Raw genomic sequence first — 21,674 nt, 5'->3', positions numbered from 1 at the left:
GAAGGTGACAGTCGGACATGTGGGTTGAGACCCTATGTGAAGTTTCTTTCTATGGTAGAAAATAAAATAGTGATAAAATAGTAATATAATAGTAATATAAAGATGCACGACTGGTTTTAAATCATTATTTGGGTTCTCTCATAAGGGTCGCCTTAACAAATTGGCAAAAGATACGTTTGCTAAGGGCCCACGTATTCTCGTGGCTGTATTAACGTTCCCTAATTTCTCACCCCAATCCATCCTGCCTCGTGACCTTCTGATGAGTTTCTCCCTTTGAGCCACACCCTTCTCAACTCTGCCCCTCCTCAGTTTCCCATCAGCAACTGGGCCGGTTATAATGCAATTTGTGGAAGGGAGGTGATGGCAGGGTTAGGTGGATGCTCAAAGTTTTGCTGTTATCACTGGTTTTAACTTACTAGAAAGACAGGAGATAAAGCGGGGAGATGAGTTGGCTTTGCATGGTAAAGGGGGGTCCACCAATTTAATCTTTGCTCAGGACTCACCAAGGCCCTATAACATATTCTGACCTACAAGAAATCGGTGGCACGGCAGAAGAAGTGATTAAATCAGTCTTAATATAAATGACGAGTATTTCATAGTAGCCACTAAGATGTTGCGCTTACAGCAAGGAAAAATGAGCAATCTGAAAGGGGAGGAAAGGATTAAAGCAGTATGAATAATACAATGTTATCTATAATAATGTACGATAATGGCATACAATTTAATCGAGCACTTATACTGGTACCAATCATATTTCACATTATGTACAGTACAAGTAAGCTGCTATTGCTCATTCATCAAGCTAAGAAGCAATAACCACAGACAATTTACAGGAGAAGCAGATGTTTGGGGATCTCGGATGCCGTACAAACTGGGCTCAGCTCCACTAACTCCATATTTAAAGCTTTTTTTAAAGATTACTGGGTATAAAGCTAATGAAGCCAAAAATGTGGTGTGGTATGGTAAGTTACTCCAAGTGATGGTGCAATGTGCTGCAATATTATTATTCAACCTGGAATGATGGGGTTTGGATATTTTGGGGAGCAGGTTATGAAGTACCGGGCTACATGACTGTAAAAATATTCAAATGTACATGAACTGTCCATGTTTTCATGACGCGGAGACCTTTTATTTTTATTCACTGAAACTTTACAGGTCTTGAAAAGCCTCTACAGAAGACCATCCAAGCTTTATTTGGTGGCATACCTCCATGGAAAGATATGGTCCTCGCATGTTGGGACATTTTAACCAGTCACACCGATATCTGCCAAAGCCCTGACCAGACATTGACCCAAAAGGATGTCGTTTTGGCTAACCCACCGACAATTAACCTGCTTACATCGTTAAGTCGGCAGACAATATGTATGGCCATTTTCAGAAGAATGTTGACCAACTTTTCTTTCAGATTAATACCCACAATGAGGGCACAGAAAGAATAACTTGAGGTCCAAAGCCAGCCTCAATGTCCTCAGAGCTCAGACACGTTCAGTGACGTTAGACGTTACTTTTAAAGGGATACTGTCATGGGAAGAAAAATTTTTTTCAAAATTAATCAGTTAATTGTGCTGCTCCAGCAGAATTCTGCACTGAAATCCATTTCTCAAAAGAGCAAACAGATTTTTTTTATATTCAATTTTGAAATCTGACATGGGGCTAGATATTTTGTCAATTTCCCAGCTGCCCCAAGTCATGTGACTTGTACTCTGATAAACTTCAATCGTTCTTTACTGCTGTACCTCAAGTTGGAGTGATATCACCACCTCTCTTCCCCCCCCCAGCAGCCAAACAAAAGAACAATGGGAAGGTAACCAGATAGCTCCCTAACACAAGATAACAGCTGCCTGGTAGATCTAAGAACAGCACTCAATAGTAAAATCCATGTCCCACTGAGACACATTCAGTTACATTGAGAAGGAAAAACAGCAGCCTGCCAGAAAGCATTTCTCTCCTAAAGTGTAGGCACAAGTCACATGACTGGGGGCAGCTGGGAAATTGACAAAATGTCTAGACACATGTCAGATTTCAAAATTGAATATAAAAAAATCTGTTTGCTCTTTTGAGAAATGGATTTCAGTGCAGAATTCTGCTGGAGTAGCACTATTAACTGGTGCGTTTTGAAAAAAACATGTTTTCCGATGACAGGATCCCTTTAAGTTAAATATCTGATATACCCACATATTACAATTCTATCCTAGAGAGCCCCATGGTCATCAACTGGATTGCCCAGACTTAAATCTATTAGACACTTTACTTATTTATTCATGGAAAAGGTGACCAAAAAGTTGCAGTTCCAGCGCGCCAAAGGTTGCCTTCTCTTCTCAGTAGCTCTCTATGCCTGCCATGAGATATACACAAGACAGTAGGGAGAATGGCATCTCCTACTATTCTGACCTTAACAACGCTCTATAGAAAGACAGTTACAACTGTTTCACTGCTCAAGATTATGGGTGAAAATAGATGCCCTTGAAAGGTTTAATTTAGCAAACTGATTCTTACGGCTGTAACACGGAGGATCACTGGCTTCATAGTATGTAGTTATGATAATTCCAAGAGCCCATTGTTTTTTTCCGTTGCAAGTGGAATTGCTCTATGTTTACCAGTGCATTTTGTTGAATGTGAATGTCAGGACGGCATAAATTAGAATCTGTGAACATTATTGTGCGACCTGCTAGCAAATAGCATGTCATTTGCATTGTTCTGCAGCACTCTGTAAGAAATGATATGCTAACAACCCCCTTCAGCGGAAGCCCAAGCACACACAACAAATCAAGCAGGCAGGCCCCACTAACAATTAGAAGTTTCAGCTGTAATATGTTCAGATGCTAATCCTAACTCAAGGCTTGAACAGAAAACTTCATTGAAATCCATCTGTGCTGGTAGAATAAGCGACTTCAGCAGCTGCAAATATCACCACCAGGACTACATACAGATTCTCACCTCCCTACCAGCTCAATATGGCAGAGTGCTAAGGCTTCTCACCTCCTTGCCGCCTCAATATGGCAGAGTGCTACTCTTTACAAGCCCTAAATTAAAAAAGTAGGTTGAGAAATCAGACCGTCAATTGAAAATCCAGCTGCTTATATTGCCCCATGAGCATTTCCTTTCCAATGCAATGGTTAATTATGCTTAGAAGAGATGGAGAACACACATATATCCATGGCTAGAATTAAACCTGGGACCCCAGAACATATAAAGAATATACCTAAGCCCCTGGTTGGAATTGAACCTAGGACTCTAGTACAGGTTGAGAACATACTTATGAAGCTGGGTGGAATTGAACCTGGAAGCCCAGTACATATAGAGAACAAACCTATGCCCTTGGCTAGAATAGAACCTAGGACACCAGTACAGATGTTGAACATACAGTACCTATGCACCTGGCTGGAATTGAACCTGGGACCCCAAGTACAGGTGGAGAACATAAATATGACCTTGGCTAGAATTGAACCTGGGACCCCAGTACTGGTAGAGAACATACCTATGCCCTTGGCTAGAATTGAACCTGGGACCCCAATACTGGTGGAGAACATACCTATGCCCTTGGCTGGAATTTAACCCGAGACCCCAATACTGGTGGAGAACATACCTATGCCCTTGGCTAGAATTGAACCTTTGAACGCAGTACAGGTGGAGAACATAACTTTGCCCTTGGCTAGAATTGAACCTCGGACCCTAATACTGGTGGAGAACATACCTATACCCTTGGCTAAAATTTAACCTGGGGCCCCAGTACAAGTGGAGAATATACCTATGCCCATGGCCAGAATTGAATCTTTAACCGCAGTACAGGTGGAGAACATACCTATGTTCTTGGCTAGAATTGAACCTGGAACCCCAATACAGGTGGAGAACATACCTATGCCCTTGGCTAAAATTTAACCTGGGGCCCCAGTACAAGTGGAGAATATACCTATGCCCATGGCCAGAATTGAATCTTTGACCGCAGTACAGGCGGAAAACATACCTATGCCCTTGGCTAGAATTGAACCTGGGACCTCAGTACTGGTAGAGAAAATACCTATGCCCTTGGCTAGAATTGAACCTGGGACCCCAGTACAGGTGGAGAACATACCTATGCTCCTGGCTGGAATTGACTTTGGGACCCCAGCAATGGAACCAGCGTGACAATGTAACTGGGTTAGTGGGCTACTATCCAACATAACCATTAATAAATGATGCAATATGCTCAGTTAATCAAAAGGCCTAAACATGAAGTTATAGTGACATTACAAACAGTCTTCCTCGCTGGCAGTTTAGTAAAACAGTTCATTGGTTCACACTGGAAGTATAAAATAACAATGACAGAAAGGAAAGAAAACGGCATGCACACATGCAAACATTCCTGAAGGCAAAGCTATGTATCTTAGTTAAGGTTAAATAATGCATCGCAATTCACATGGGAGGGAACGAACAAGGATTTTGTCTAGAAAATTTCCTGCCATGTACTTAAGAGGTTTCTTCCCGTCAGTCATTTGTAGTTGGCTAATAGGGACTGATGAGGCTCCATTGTAACTTGTCTGCTTGTCATGCATGGATATTGTGCAATAAATATTGTGAGAGAAGGACTATAAATAAAATAATAATGGTGAGACCACAGAAAGCCTGCCAGGTATAGCTTCTTTGTAATTCACACATTGTATTATTATAGAATATCTGCCTTTTGTTTCAGTTATTAAACATAATAACAGAGTAATAATCACAAGAAATAGAAACACGGGAGAGAGGGTAAATTTCAGTGCGCAGGTATAGGATTTATTATCCAGAATGGACCCATGGCTACACAGCAGCTTGTTATATAAACTACTGTAGAGTTTGTGAATACACCAGTTTTACCAGTGCAGCACAGCAGTATGTTATACTTTCATTACTTTAATACACTTTGGTTTTTTAGCGTTACTGTTCCTTTGAACATGCCTAAATACCAAGAAGTACGATTAATTATTATTACAGGTTGTTTTCAAAATAGGAAACTCTGAAAACCGAATAGCCATCAATTGGAGCTTGCTCGATAATCGGTTCAGATAAGAAATACCATATCTTTAGACAACGCAGATGAAAACCATGTGCAACCCACGCAATAAATAAAAACCGGGGCAAGCCATTTCTAATTGATGAGAAAAAAAGAGCTATGTCGGGGACCACCTTGGTGCGATTAACTAGTGAAAAATGAGTATCCATTATGGCTCAAGTGACAATCACATATCAGAGGGGGTATTGGTTGTAATGGAAGATGAGATGAGTTATGTCACCAGTACTTAATCTCCTCCACCAACAAAAATTCCAAAGTTACAAAGTTATTATATCTAAGGGAGTAAAGAGTGACTGAAGTTTATCAGAGCACAAGTCACAGACTGGGGGCAGCTGGGAAATGGACAATATGTCTAGCCCCATGTCAGATTTCAAAATTGAATATAAAAAAATTTTGCTCTTTTGAGAAATGGATTTCAGTGCAGAATTCTGCTGGAGCAGCACTATTAACTGAAAAAAATATATTTTCCCATGACAGTATCCCTTTAATCACATTAGGAATTTAACTGTGTATGTTTTGTTGCGTACACTTGAGGAAATTAAGCCGGGGCAACAAACAGTCCCATCTCCTAGGGCCTTAAACCATCCAATAAACTGCCTCCAGAGCAGACTAGACCGTTACGGTGCCCAAAGTAAAAATGCACCATTTTTCATTAAAGAAAATCTGTGGTCTCGTTCGAGTGAACCTGAGAGTCACCTTGGACCCCGTCCAGAGAAGTGTGTGACTGCTGCAGCCGACAAGGTGTGACTTAATATATAAAGGACACAATATCGCACTTCAAGTGACTTCTCTAGGAATCGCACCAAGGAAATCACCAAGTATTTTGAAGCACAGGAGATAAATGTATTAATGGATGAATAAAGAAGAATACACCTACTTGAACATGTCTCCCAAGCCTTTCAGCATCCCTCCTTTTTTTGTTTTATTTTTATCTTTGTCCCGATCTTTTTTCTTTTCCTTTCCACTTTTGTCCTTCTTCCTGTCGCTCTTCTCTTGGCTGGAGCCGTTGACTTGCCTCTCCAGCGAGTGCGAGTGCTGATCACTGGCGGTAGACACAGATTCTCGCCCTGATTTTGAACTTTCTTCTGTGTCTTCCTCCACTAAAAGAAATCAGGGAATAATCAATGAGCCACGCCCACAGTAGATACATTTTAAACAAGTTATTATAGTACCACTTCCAAAAAGAGTGCACCCTTCACTAATTTTGGACCCCACCTACCAACACCAATTTCTGTGCAAGACCCTTGTGACTTTCTCCTACCTACCCCACTCAGAAGAACTGTTGATTGGCTCCAGCTCTGATTTGTTAGTACCTGTTAAAGCAGGTGTGAGTTGCAGTTATACAGATATAATATATACTTGAGCATTTATATAAAATAACACGTTTGTTTAAAATGTAATTTTAGAACAAATCACCCCCAGAAAGTAATAGCAGTAATATATTTCAGTTTCTATTAATATATTCATTATACTAGATGCAGCCCAACTGGGAGCAGCCACCTCTGCGGCTGAAGGATATAAATATATTGGCCATTTGCCATAGTGCGAAATACGTGGAGTAAAGTTATCGTATAGAGTTAATGGACATGCAAATACAGCATATCAATGTGGCTGGTATTCAATGGTGTGGAAGCAGAATCCTTCCAATGGAAATTCAGTCTTTGCCTATGTTGATAGGCCTATCTCACTTTAACTGTGTGTGATTCTCAACCTCACTCTTCTAAGGAGCCAAAATTAGGAAAGAGCTGGGCACTCAGGAGGGAGACATCTGTTCTGTTTCTGGATGCTCCTTTCCTTGAAGCGTTAGAGAGCAGCAGCAACCTCAAAGTCTGATAGAATTGTCAAGAAGAAGTTATGCTATACCATACCCAAGGTGCCTTCTCTTATATTCTCAAAGGGTGATGGCACCCAGGATGTTTGGCTTGCTGCAGGTAAAATGCTGAGGGCAACTTCCCCTGTGCCAGTAGCATCCCAGGAACAACATTTTTCAGGCAGATCATCATTTCAGAAGACAACTCTATTAAAATCCTTGACATTTAGATGACCACTACCTATAGTGGTGGTCAAACTACTTTGCCATCCAAGATGGGGCTTCTATTATGATCCTAAGTTACGTTTTTATGATACTCCACCAAATAATATACGAGTAAGCTATTTATCATCTAGCCAGGGGGGCCCTCAGAGAAAATCAAAATTTTTGACTAATTGTGACTGCTTTAGATCAACCATAATGATTGCACTATGCCACCTTCCATCCTGCTGGAAAGGCAGCCCTGGTGGATCCAGCAGCATTTCTCCCCAGCCAAGGAACAGTTTAAAGTAACTGATTGCAATCCTAAAAGCTTGGAATCTTGGAGTAGACAGCAAAACGGATAATTGGTTGCTGCTAGTAATGCCATTGCCACCAGTGAGCAGGCTCTTTTTGATTGTCTCCCAGTAGAGCCAGAATCAGTGCTACTCTATAGACTGGAGTAATTAGGATCACTTTACGTGCTCCCAAGCCCAGGCTCTGTGATTGGCCCATACGGATTGACATTTAGCTTATTTCCTGTTTGAAATTTATGGCTAGGCACAATGTAATCTAATTTGCGGCCATTCATGAAGAAACTTCCCATTGTGGAATGACCTCAGCAGAAGTAATTTAATAATATGAACAGATGCTTTGTGGGTGGAGAGGGGGGGAAAGCTGACTTGTATTAAATGACTCTGTATTGTATGTGAAGTCCATGCTAAATGCTGAAAAAATACACCCCATCATATCAGCATCATTAACCACTAGGCATGCCCCCAACTAAATGCCTGGGTAACACCCTGCAAGGGCTTATTCTTGCACCCATTGACTATATTCAGAGACTTGCAACACCAATAAACCAAATATCTTGAGCAGAAGGATTAAATAATTCTGGTTAAAGAGGTCATGAATGGGGACCCAACCAAACTGCTATCCTGGCACTATAACTAGGCACAAATCATCTACATGACTATACCGCATGCAGCAGAGCTATATACCTATAGAGTGCCACATTTCCATAGATTGGATCACTCTTAAAGTAACATGAGTTTAATACATATGTATATTTAATTGCAATTTCCATAAATAAGGGTTTCTAATGACTCATTCCCTGCATTTTATTTGTAACTGTCACATACAGTATATTAATGCATTTTTCCTAGTTACAAAAATGTAAAAGATCACACTCCCAAGTCCTACCAAAGACACACACAGATGGCTTATTTTATATTAAGAAAACATGGATAAAAAAAAATACAACAACCCTGGGAAGATTTGATAACAAGTGCTGTTAATTCAGAGAAAGTCTAAAAGTGGTGTTTAATTTCTAGAGGTTAAAAGTCTTTGTACTGGATTCAAGAGAAACCTCCTGATTTAAAAGGCATTTTATCATATCTAAAATCTCTCTTTCTACAAGATGCTGTCAGTTTTAGATATGGAAATTTTGCAATTAGAAAGACATTTTTGAACAATTGGTCCCCTTATTTAGATACTTTAAATTCTAATGACAAACTGATGTTTGATAAATTCATGTAGACTCCTGGAGAGCCTTCTATTCACTCCCCTTGATGTTCCATAGGTTACTTATGTTTTCATTATTCATTTCTTTTTATGATAGAGAGGAAAGTGTTATTCAGTTTGAAAAATTGTCCATTTGCAATTAGTTCTGAAATTTGCAATGTTTTCTATATTCCATTTTACTTTGCATTGTAATCTATTTCTTTTTATCCATCTTATGTATGCTAACTTACTTGTTGTGCAATTATTATTCACTGTTATCATTTGTTACTGTTCATTTTCAAATGCTTATAAATATAATAGGAAAAAAAAAAAGTTAAAAGTCTTACTTAACGGCAAGGTCTTTCTATACGCCATGATACAGATGATGTTATATTTTATGCATGGCTAAGGGCCTCAGGCAGTGGAATCACAGTGAGTGCAGCTGGGAACCCTACAGAACAGTAATCTATATTTACTCTACAGGTCCACGTACTATGCTTGTGCAAACTCAAGTTGTGCCTAACCTTAACCAGCTCATCCTGAAGTCCTCAGCCCTTTTATGACCCAAATCACCTTTAATTAATTAGAAAGGCTGAGATCACCAAACCAACATTACTGGCGTGGTCTGTTCCTCTACTTGCTTGAAGACATACCTGGGGTTCAGTTACTATTTATGAAGACATCATTTTAAACCCTATACCAATGTTCTACCTGGTACCCGTTATCTCCTGGTATCTGCCTCTACTTTCATTTTACAAAAAAGTCAAAACTGCAAATACTTATAACAGAAATTATCTATTATAACAAAAATATGTAAAAAAAAAAACAAAAAAAAAACAAGAACATCTCATATATTTGCCTTCATGTTCAAACCAACTTACATGTCTCCATGCCTTCATCATCATCATCAGCTGATGGCTTGTCATAAGACTTGTCAATAGCGGCTCTGAAGCTCTCGTTGCAGCCTCGCCCTCGGATAATCCGCGGGCGCGGGCGATGGAAAGGAATGTCACCGTTCAAAGTCACCTCAGCCACGGCAGTTTGCAGACTTTCTAATGAGCTGGATTTCTTAAGGCCTAATGATGGCCCGACGTCTCTGCTTGGGGAACCTTAGAAGTCAAAATGAAAAGTTAATTGGGATTCGTACGACGTACTGCGCGCTTGATTATTCATGTCCTCAGTGAAATTCTGTGGGGATGCACTCCCATTATGCAGCCTCTCTCATAGCACTTTGTTGAGGAAATTTTGTACAGATCTGTTCGCTATGGCGTTTATGAAGTTAAATCCTCTTACTTGCAAAGATTAACAGTGCCCTTTCCTTTCAACTAGAAAGGCCCACGACATTAGTGCGGTAAGCCTGGGAAGTATCGAAACAGAGAAATATCTCAGTAATGCTTCTCTGGGATAAGAAACTGCAAATTAAAGTGACTGCAGCCCTTTCTAAAGTTTGGGTTACAGCAAGTTGACTTTAAAGGGCTTCAAGGCAAAAGGGGATAAGAGGAATTATTCCTATATTGAAGTAGTACAGTCAACTAGATCTGCTAATGATACGAATATCATTAACCAACTCAAATACATAAGGAAAAAAGCTTGGCACTTTGTATAATAATGAAGGGAGACATTATATAGTGAATAAAGTACCCTCTCTTGTAAAATATAAGGATATTATAAGATACCGAGGAGTTTCATGACCATATAAAAACACGAGGCCGAAGGCCGAGTGTTTTTATACGGGTCATGGAACTCCGAGGTAACTTCTAATATCCTCATATTTTACAACTGGGGGTACTTTATTTATTATAATACACAAATTTCAGTGAGTCATGTGACAGAAATGACATCAGAACTCACCGTTTATAACTGATGACATCAGAACTCACCGTTTATAAGGATATAATTTACAGGATATTCATGGCTTTTGTGTATTATACACAATTATATACAGACATTAGACACAAAGACTAAGTAAAGTAAATTTAGAATAAGGTAGTTTTGTCTATGCAGTTGCTATCACACACTATAGACGACGATCACCTACTGTAAAAAGTATGATATTGTGGAAATGACGTAGGAATACAAGTGTCTGACTACAATAAAAGTTATGTCCCCAAAGAAAAGCACAGTTTCAGATGAACAATTACATTTTGTGGATCCAGATTCTAGTGTAGAGTAATCTTCAAGTCAAGAGCTATTTGTGTGTAGAAGACAAGGAGCACAAGCTCTTTAGTGTATTTTTTGAGAAATACCGGGAGTAAAGGTGGCCATACAAGGGCAGATTAAATCTGCCGATTTCGGTTCTTTAGACTGATTCGGTAGCTTATCTGCCCATGTGGGGGCTCCCGATGGGTCCACGCGATTGATATCAGGCCAAAAATCGGCCAGATATCGAACGATCAAGTTTGATTTTTTTTTTTCTGCGATCCAGGATTGCATCGCCTAGATGATAGGGTCCTGCGATCAGTCGGCGCCAATTTGCCCCATGGCTGAATGTTCGGATTCACCCAATATCACCCAGCCGTTAGTGGGCATATCGGGTTAAGATCCACTCGTTTGGCGACCTTGCCAAACAAGCAGATCTAATAGCGTAAGGCACCTTAAGATATCTTCTTGGGTCTTAAGCAGGATAGTTAGAGAAACACACATCTAAAGAGACTGAGAAGGGTCCAGCCCTGGAACAGAGAGATAGCAACAAGATGCACCAAGTAGGATCTACAAATCTTTCGACATTCTCTACTTCTTCCCGTTGAGAGATGATGGAGCTGCATCAGATCTGATTGGTCAAATCTTTTCATTCAAGATAGTAATTAAAGTGCATGTCTGCCCAAAAACCCACTGGAAGGTTGGTTAGATACCTTCTCAAAGGTTTGTGATGCTGTTCACTTTGTAATTTAATTTGCTGGTATTCATGGAAATTATTTATTCATAGTATGTAATCGGGACCTTAGATTGTAAACTCCAGGGTCTTAAAGTGCCTGAATCTATCATTTTACAATGGAACGTGAGGAATGGGTTTGTTAGCCTAGGAAATGGTTCACCCAAGTCAAAGGCAAACTACCATATGAAATCATGCAGCTTCATGCAAAAATTAAATATTTATTTTTATTCAGATAGTATTAATTGCCTGAGTGGGGTATTTTTTCCATTTAGAATACAGACTTTGACAGTTCAGGGTAAGGCTTTTCAAGGTAGATGGCAAATCCTTATACTAGAACATTACCTTATTTCAGTAAATGGCAGCAGAACTCTAAATAATAATGTGATATAGGAGGACACCAGTTTAATCAAGACGGGGGAAGCCTACATTCATTGATTATCTGTAAATGAATTTGCCCATGGCTACTTGGCTTCACGTTGCTTAGCCAGGGACTGCAGAACAGTTTGGGAGTAAGGATATTGATTTCCAGAGCATGCTTCTGTCCTGGCACATCTCGGATTTCATTTACTGCTTATTAATTAGTATTGGCTTGTTAAGATCTAGTTCAAGGAGCTGTTCACAGACAGCACTTAAATTGCTTTCATATGAGATGTCACACACATCACACAAAGCTGGATGCCCAGAGAAGAATCTATTAGCCTCGGGCAGCGGATTTGGAGAAGAACGAATCGGCCACTTTATATGCAGCTCCAGAAATCAGCAAGCCGGCCTTCTAGCTCTTATAATGCAACTCTTACTCCATGGGGCCAGTTTATTCCTGTTCATGACTTTTAGCACTAAAAATCTTGAAGGTGAAGAATAGTTTTAAAACACCACATTTTCTATATTTTGTTAAGCGGGAAAAACAAGAAAAACTCTAATGTCTTAGTAGAGATGTCAGTGGGAGCTGTAAAATATTTAGTTACTTCAACCTTTAAGAGGTTTTTCAAAGTTTTATTCACTTGTAAACACACCAATAATTCAGAGGAAATGAGGATTTTGAGGTTTTTGTATTCTTATTTGTTCTTTGTTTTTATTGGTTTGTGCTTTTTATAGTCTAATCTTTTAATAAATAAACATTTAAGCTTTTTTTAAAATGTGCGCTTAGGCGAGGATGAAAAAATTTCACAAATTCGAATTTTGATAAACAGGCCTCCATGTGTGCAGCTAATACCTTCCTCCTTCACGTGGTGGCAGTTGGCTTTATTATAGGGGTTAACACTGGTTTTGCTGCAAACAGGCCAAAGAACAAGTGTTTTTATAAATGAAGAAGAGCCATGAATACTAACTTAAAGTGGAACACAGACAAAAGAAAACTCAAATTTATCACCTACCTAGTCTTTTTAAATTTAAATTACTTTTTAAATTACCAATAATGCCATAAAGAGAATTAAAACATGTGTGTTCGTGTGTGTGTGTGTGTGTGTATATATATATATATATATATATTTTTTTTTTTTTTTTTTATCACAGTTTTTATCGGTCCATGTAGCAATTAAAAAATAAATTATTTCTTGGCAACCAAATTTTGTTTTTTTTATATTCATAGTTACATAGTTACATAGTTAAATTGGGTTGAAAAAAGACAAAGTCCATCAAGTTCAACCCCTCCAAATGAAAACCCATCATCCATACACACACCCCTCCCTACTTTTAATTAAAATTCTATATACCCATACCTATACTAACTATAGAGTTTAGTATCACAATAGCCTTGGATATTATGTCTGTCCAAAAAATCATCCAAGCCATTCTTATAGTCATTAACTGAATCAGCATCACAACATCACCCGGCAGTGCATTCCACAACCTCACTGTCCTGACTGTGAAGAACCCTCTACGTATTCTGATTATAGAATTCTGAATAGAGAGCCACAAATGGCATTGGGCTCATGCTTTTCTTTATATGTAAGGACTAAAACCATTGTATTATATACTACTTGTCAGTTATGCCAAGATGTGCCCTACACATGCCCAGATTTCTGGGTTGGGCTCCCCTAGGCCACTGGGTCCCCCACCACCACCACCCCACGCGTGAGCCAGCCTATTGGGTTTATTTAATATCTATATAATTTTCTATAGGACTGAAGGTATGAAGATCCAAATTACAGAAAGATCTGTTATCCTGAAAACCCCAGGTTCAGAAGAATTTAGATAACAGGTCCCATACCTGTACCATAATCTATGCTGCACTTCTTAACAGCAAATGAATACAAATAAAGATATATATATATGGTAAAAATAATATGTTTTATGATGGTGTCCCTTTAAATGCTATACAGACACATTACTTTGCCCCTGGTTCTCTCTTCTCCTGGCCCAATACAAGCAGCACCGCAGGCAGTGGCACATCAATTAGTTCTCTCTCCCTCGATTGTTTAAGTAATGGAGGGGAACAGAATGTCAGGCAATGAGAAGCAGGTATCATGTACAAAGGAAAGATCTCTATGGGCTGAGGCTACAATAACACCCACAGATACACCTGTGTCACATGCACTTCCATGATGACTTGCACATTGCATTCATAACGTGCGTAGGACATGTGCGAGTACATTGAGAATTAGGTTAGTGCCATTGCAAGAGATGAAATCGGGAAAAACAGTAACAGCTCGATATCAGCAGGGATCTTGTAACTGGAGAGGCAGGAAAGTCTGGGAAAACAAACGGGCCAAGAATACTAAATGTTCCTCCGTCTCACAAAATTGCAGCTCATTATTATGAAGCAGCAGCAGAGTAGTTAGTGGAGCTTGAACAAAGACACACAGCCATCCAATAAATAGAGTACCAATATATTATAGATCGTTACATCAGCTAACGATGAAACTGGCTGCTTTCATATTTCAATATAATGCCTCCCGACTGAGTCTTCCATCATAAGAACAAGGCAACAAGACACTTACTAAAATATTCCTCCAGTAGGAACTGCTATTGTCTAGTTTCAGCCTAGCCTCGGCAAGCAATATGGCAGCACCATTCATATATCCAAAGCCTACATGCAGAGGAAAAATTCTCTTTGCACACAATATAACAAGGCAGCCAGTGCTATGCCACTTAAGGTGTTTGTTGCAGTAAAATACTGAGAACAATGCAGCTGGAATCGCTGTGGGCTACTTCAAAGTCACTTTAACTGGAGTTGCCACTGGCTAATAATGAAGGGATCTAAAGGTGACTCATGCACTGGTCAATAGAATTCAGCCTGCTGGTGCAGGAGTGGAAAAACAGGGTATGGCCACCCATACCTCCCAACTGTCCCGTTTTTCGTGGGACACTCCCGATTTTGACAGCTCAACCCACAGTCCCGGATTGTTACTTCTTCGATCCCGTGCACTGAATGGCCAGAAAAAGATACAAAGTTTTTAAAACTTAATTGGCTTTTGGCAAAGAGCCCAGAATATGTGGCAGGTGCACTTGGATACTTTTGTAACAATTTAAGAGAAGCAAAGAAACAATTTTAGCTATTTAAGATAAGCAGGTCTCTAGGGGAAACTGTGATTTACAGCTTAAAGGGCAATTCACCTTCATTAGCCAAAACTGTAATAACACATAAAAACCACAGAAATGTGATCAAACTTTCATAACCTGACAAATTTAAATTTATCAATCCTTCTAAATTCCAAAATGTTGGGAGGTATGGCCACCCTTCTCCCGTCATATCAGGTGCTGGCCACAGCATTGGCCAATGATATTTTTGAATCTGGCTGATCAGCAGAACAATTATAACCATGGCACAAAGTCATCAGTCGGGATTGTCTGACAGAAATACAAGAACAGATTTTCAGATTATTATTACATACTCTGCCCTATACTCAACAGAGCTAGGCACATGCATACATAAAAGAGCGTAAGTGCTACTATACCACCCATTATATATACCGTACTTATAGTACTGGTTATTTCTAGGGATGCACCGAATCCAGGATTCAGTTTGGGATTCGGCCAGGATTCGGCCGAATCCTTCTGCCCGGCTGAACCGAATCCAAATCGGAATTTGCCTTAGCAAATTAGGGCGAGGAGGCAAATCTCTGTGACTTTTTTGTCACAAAACAACTAAGTAAAAACTGTTTCCCCCTTCCCACTCCTAATTTGCATATTCAAATTAAGATTTGGATTCGGTATTCAGCCGAATCTTCCGCATAGTAGTTCGGCTGAATCCAAAATAGTGGATTCGGTGCATCCCTAGTTATTTCTGAAGGCCTGTGCCCTTAAGAGAATGCTTGTGAAAAGGATGACATAGGAAAGAAGTGTTCTGATAAAAAGAAAAAGAGCGCTGAGCCTTGCCAGAGAGCTGGGTAATGTTTTATGTATGTAGATATCATTATGTTCTGTAGTGAAGGTGCTAATGAAGCGCTTGAATTCACTCTTTGTAGGTGCTGTAATTCTCCAGCGCCTGAGTTTTCAGCAGGAGAAATGAGCCGTGCACGCTTCCCACTGAACATTGCTCTAACCTTTGCACTCGATGAGAAACGAGACTCAGATCAGACAGCCAAAATAAACCGGGGAGAGAGAGAGAGAAATATAATTAAAGGCCTATTATTGTGTCTGATGATGAAGTGCTGTTTACTTATACTATATATATACTATATCTCTTATCAATTGAATTGTATTGAGCTCCAGCCATTTGCAAAACTAGATTCCTTTTTGTCTGTAATAATAAAACCGTACCTTGTACTTGATCCAAACTAAGATATAGTTAATACTGATTGGAAACAAAACCAGCTTATTTGGTTTATTTAATGTTTACATGATTTTCTAGCAGACTTAAGGTATGGAGATCCAAATTATGGAAAGATCTGTTATGCAGAAAACCCCAGGTCCTAAGCTTTCTGAATAACAGGTCCCAAACTTGTATCTATTGGGCAGGTTAGGAATTGATCACCCCAATCTGACCCAGTGCATGTTTTTGAGATGGGCTGAACTGGGGTATCATCCCAACAGCTAAGCTGCATTTTGGGTGGACAGCAAAGAAGCATGGAGCGATGGGCAAAGAGCCGAAAAAGAACCAAAAAGTATGAGTATATAAGGATTATGGTATATGCACATTGGAACTCCCATTGGTCCCAAAAATGGCTGCTATAAGCTTTCTGGAACAGGGCTGCCACATTTCTTCTATGATTTCCCTATAGATTCTACCAGTCGCTCTTGAGCTGTAGATCAATAGATCTTGAGCTGTAGATCAGTAGATCTTGAGCTGTAGATCAGTAGACCTTGAGCTGTAGATCAGTAGTCCTTGAGCTGTAGATCAGTAGACCTTGAGCTGTAGATCAGCAGATCTTGAGCTGTCTATCAGCAGATCTTGAGCTGTCTATCAGCAGATCTTGAGCTGTCAATCAGCAGATCATGAGCTGTAGATCAGCAGATCTTGAGCTGTAGATCAGCAGATCTTGAGCTGTAGATCAGCAGACCTTGATCTGTAGATCAGCAGATTTTAAGCAGAGCACCACCTACCAAGAACTCCATCAGACTACCTACCTGTTTGCTTCTTTTAATGCAGGTATCAAGAAATAAGTGTTTAAATATAGCAATAAATGTAAAAGAAAATTGGAACATAACCATTGCCATGCTCGATCAGTGGTTGATCTTGTTGAGATCCGATCACTAGATGTAGAGTCCTCAACTGTAGTCTGGGTGCCCCTGGCTTTGAAGACACCAAGCCATATTGCATGTTATTTTACATAATCATATTCAAAACTAGAAGAAAGGAAGCCATTGGGATAATATTACAGAGAATGTCTTTGTCTACTAATATTGGTGTTATTATACATATTCCTGTCAATCATCCCAAACTTAGACCGCTCCTGTCTATTCAGAGCTATTTAATGCTGCATCTGTCACTCTATTACTTGGACAGAGTTTCCCTCTCTCTTTCATTCCAGGTGTCTGCTTGTACTGAGCACATCATTTTGGATATTCATTCAGCACAGGCCTTCAAAAACCCAGCTCTTTCAAGTTGAATGTTTTGAGTTTTCACCATTAATATTCATTTCAATGAACTGTATAAATGTAAAAATGTTTATCCTGCACATCAATAAGCTATATTGACAGTATTGAGGAGCCATCAGCTCAGAGTAAACAACAAAAGTAACTAGTAATCACTAGTAACTAGTAAAAACTTTATGGTATTCAAGTAGGGATATTCCCGCTCATCCAAACAAGACAGATCTTATACCACACTCATTAAACTGAGGCATGTCCCCACATACCAGTGTATTGGGCCTAAATAAAATGGCATTCCAAAGGTCAAGAGTCAACCGGAATTAATACATCATAAAAACTTATAATTGCAAAAAGCAATTATATAATTGCAGAAGGAAAAAATGTAAAATAAGACGTTGTAAGCTCCACTCTTTATAAAGGGACTGCTTGAAAAATGGATTCTGCTTAATGACATATTTCCCAGAATAATGGCCCCACCATAATTGTTCCAGCCAAGGAGATGGCTGAGGCCCACGTTCAAGGATCTGCAAGTTTTGTTCTGAAGAGATTTGGAGATAAAGCCGGCTGTAATTAAGATGGAACTGGAGTGACTCTCCCTTTGTTTCATTTAGCTTTGTTAGGCAAGGGTAAATATAACCGACTGGCCTGAAAATTGCCCTCAGGGAATCCTCTAGGCCAGGCTGTCAGCACTGACATTTCTAGATTGAAAGGATTTAAAGCTCAAACTCTTTTACGGTCACACTGTCATCACAAAATTATCTACAGACTTACAATTCCGCTATAGGGAGGATTCTACTCTTTGCTTCAATGCAAACATGAAGGAGTAATATGTATATCAATAATTTTTAGTATTGTTGTGTAGTGAGGATTTTAGATGCACGGTGATGGATAAATTCCACATATTCTCAAATTATATATTTTGCCCAGACTGTGTTCTAAGAGGTAATTTCAATCTGTAATCTTGGCTCCAAGACTATATAATACTATCCAAGTAATACTATACAGCCGCTCCTATACTCCTGTGTTGCTGAAGGATCAGTACCACTTAATGGTGTCCCAGGCCTCAAAGTCCACAATATACAAAAATATAATATAATATATAAAATATGTGTATTTAGTCCATTTAAAAGCAGACAACCTCCAGACCAACAACTTACACATATGGGGCGATACTTCACTTAATCATAAGCATAGATGCCTGAGATTATAGGCGGTAATGCCTGAAACGCAAAAGGCATTGGTCAGGAAGTTGTCTGTTTTTGAATGGACAAAGTAACCATACTTTTCTTTATGAAGCACGGTGTTGCTGCTTCAACTTTTTGTATATTGTATATCATCAAGTCGGCTATTTGTTCAACTGCGCTTGCGTCTGCCCCGGAAAATTTGAAGAAAGAAGAAGCCAGAAGAGGATCGATCCATGGAGCTCGCTGGAATAACCCCGGGCCGGTGCAGTTTTCTGCTGATAGGAGCACCAGCCCGGGGTTTCAGGTAAGTAAATACAAATCACTTGGGGGTGCCTAACATTTGGCACCACCAGGTGCACGAAGACTTTCCTTCTCCTTTAAGAGACTTTAACTTTATTCTTTGGTGCCAAATTAACTGTCCAAAACTTGGGCAAATCAATGATCCCATTGTGTGCACCTGAAACTTAACAGGTCCCTCACCTCCATAGTGAGTTGACTATATGGTATGGCCACTTTTTTTTTTATGGGTGTTTAGACTTTATCATTTGTGGTCCGACATATAATCTGGACCCATGTTAGCTGACATATGAAAACGCAGATGTATCAGTACTGCAGTCATAGTTGCAAATGAGCAAATAAGTGTTCACCACAAATCTCATAAGTGATCCTTAATGGGGCTCCCTTAAGTATCTAGAAGGATAATTAGGCATTCTCCATTAAAATTACCATAAGGTTACCATATAGGCTATGTCCCAACTAATTGCTCTGGGGAGCTAGCCCTACAGTTTAGGAACCATCTGATAAACCACTGTAATCGAAGCACCACTAGAATGGCCAAAATGCAGTAATATTTAGATGACCACCTTGGCCTAAATGTGTCCATGGTTTATCCTTTTGGTGTAACTCAATAGAGGACTGCAAGGTTGTCAAAAGTCAGTGTTTTCATCAACACTATTTCAAAATGCTGTGGGTGGTTTCCCACTGATAGCAATAAAAGGCACTGTAAACAGCCCCAAAACCTGAGATTATCACCTGGAAACCTGTACGAGGGCTGCTATAACTAGAAGCCAATAATAGCAGGCAGTCCGGACTTGTGGTGTTTGCCTCCACCATCAATTTATGAAATATCTTTCATGAAGATCACTTGCAATTTTAGATCTCTCTCCAATCATTACGTCGGAGTTTTTTCAAGATACAGTTAAACCAATGGGCAAATGAGCATATTTTTGAATATAAATTCTGCAGTCACTCCACTGCATTTCAGAGACAGAATATATCTTCCATAGCTGTACCATGTCATCCCCTAAAGGACAATTTGGGGACATTAAAAAAAAAAAGCCAAATATAAAGAAAAAGAAATAAGTGAGCTATAGAGAAAGTCATGCACTGCAAAGGTCATGTTGACATGCACAATAAGAAGCATTCCTGTCTTAAATCTGGTTTTGTCCCCCGTTTCTATGGCAACATCATCTCTTACCTGAGTTTTGGCCAGCCATTGCACTGATCTTAGTCTCGTCGGCTACTGTTAAAAAGGTAAATGTAACACAGGTTAGCCATGTTAGTAGGCGCATTCCTCATGCAACAAACACATTCTTGGCACATTAAGATGCAAGGTTATACATTCCATGCAAACCCCTTTCCCTGGAGACTCGTTAAATCAAACGCCGGGAATTCAACTTGAACCGTGCAGTTGCTCATGTGATTTCATGCTAGAAGTGGCTCCCCTTTGAACGGAATTAAAACTGTTAATTATCCCTGTAATGTGCTCATGCCAGAAGCTAATTGCTTCACATGAAATACATATAAAGAACAAGAAATTACATTAAAGGTCACATTCTGTCATCTGTCGTACTGATGAGATCAAGCTTCTGTGTATTACAATAGCTGTACCATTAGCAATGCAATATGCTTTCACTAGAAATGTTATATGTATTGTTATTAACACACAGCACACTGATTCCCAAGCCTGGAATGTGGCATCACATCTGACTCTAGGAAGGATTACGATGTTGCATTCGGGCATTATCAGAAAAGTGCAAATACTATTAGACATATGGCTTTGTCCCTGCACAGCTAGACACCAATATGGCAGAGTTTTGGCCTTTGCCTAGTGTTTTTGGGTCACAGAACTGAAAATAGTCACCCTGCGGCAGCTGCTGATCCAGAGAATGGAGAAAAAGAGGAATCCTTCCTCAGGTGTTCGTAAATAGTACACACGTTTGAATAGGAAGCATATTTGCCAAAACCTATTGGGAGGTCAATTTACCATATTGACTTGAGGATCTGTGCTAAGAGGAATTGTGATGGAACCCATCCCTGTAATACTCTAATAAAGTCTGGGGCATATAAAAACTTGAAAATGCATTCACATTAAAACTGATTTTTGGAGAAATAGCTTCACTGAATTTCTATATTTGGGAGAAAGCTCACAGACTTCGCAACAGTTCCTTTTATTATAGCCTCTCCCAAATACTCACATTTCCATATTGGTGATGGAGATCGCAAAAAACACATCTATTTAATTACTTTGGGTCTATTAAACTGGTTGTCCTAGACCAGTGATCCCCAACCAGTAGCTCGTGAGCAACATGTTGCTCTCCAATCCCTTGAATGTTGCTCTCAGTGTCCTCAAAGCAGGTGTTTATTTTTGAATTCCAGGCTTGGAAGAACATTTTAATTGCATAAAAACTAAGTATAGTGTCAAGTAGAGTCTCCTGTAGGCTGCCAGTCCACATAGGGGTTACCAAATGGCCAATTATAGCCCTTATTTGGCACCCCAAGGGACCTTTTCATGCTTGTGTTGCTCCCCAATCCTTTTTACATTTGAATGTGGCTCACAGGTAAAAAAGGTTGGGGACCCCTGTCCTAGACTCATGGATCCCCAACCTTTTGAACCCGGGAGCAACCTTCAGAAGTAAAATGAGTTGAGGAGCAACACTAGCATGACAAATCTTCTTGGGGTGTCAATGAGTACTGTCATTGGCCATTTGGTAGCCCCTACGTGGATTCTCAACCTACATCGAGGCTCTGTTTGGCATTACATCTGGTTTTTATGAAACCAAAACTTGCCTCCAAGCCTGGAATTCAAAAATAAGCACCTGC

At 39.7% G+C, this 21,674-nt stretch overlaps 1 protein-coding gene across 9 annotated transcripts in view; it reads right to left on the bottom strand.

Annotated features, from left to right (window-relative positions):
• pard3.S (par-3 family cell polarity regulator S homeolog) overlaps positions 1–21,674 on the bottom strand; it is a 396,021-nt gene that overhangs the window by 139,137 nt on the left and 235,210 nt on the right. For 4 of the 9 annotated variants that reach the window (XM_018268701.2, XM_018268702.2, XM_018268698.2 and 1 more), the window contains 4 exon segments: positions 20,050–20,094; positions 9,422–9,649; positions 6,295–6,342; positions 5,907–6,129 (listed from right to left, as the gene is read on the bottom strand). In XM_018268701.2, coding sequence (XP_018124190.1) covers positions 5,907–6,129; positions 6,295–6,342; positions 9,422–9,649; positions 20,050–20,094 — 544 coding nt within the window. 9 annotated transcript variants of the gene reach the window in all.

This window comes from Xenopus laevis, chromosome 6S (assembly GCF_017654675.1).
Source record: "Xenopus laevis strain J_2021 chromosome 6S, Xenopus_laevis_v10.1, whole genome shotgun sequence".
NCBI classification, from domain to species: Eukaryota; Metazoa; Chordata; class Amphibia; order Anura; family Pipidae; genus Xenopus; species Xenopus laevis.
Note: the sequence above shows the minus strand (reverse complement) of the source record. Positions and strands in the feature narration are given on the sequence as shown.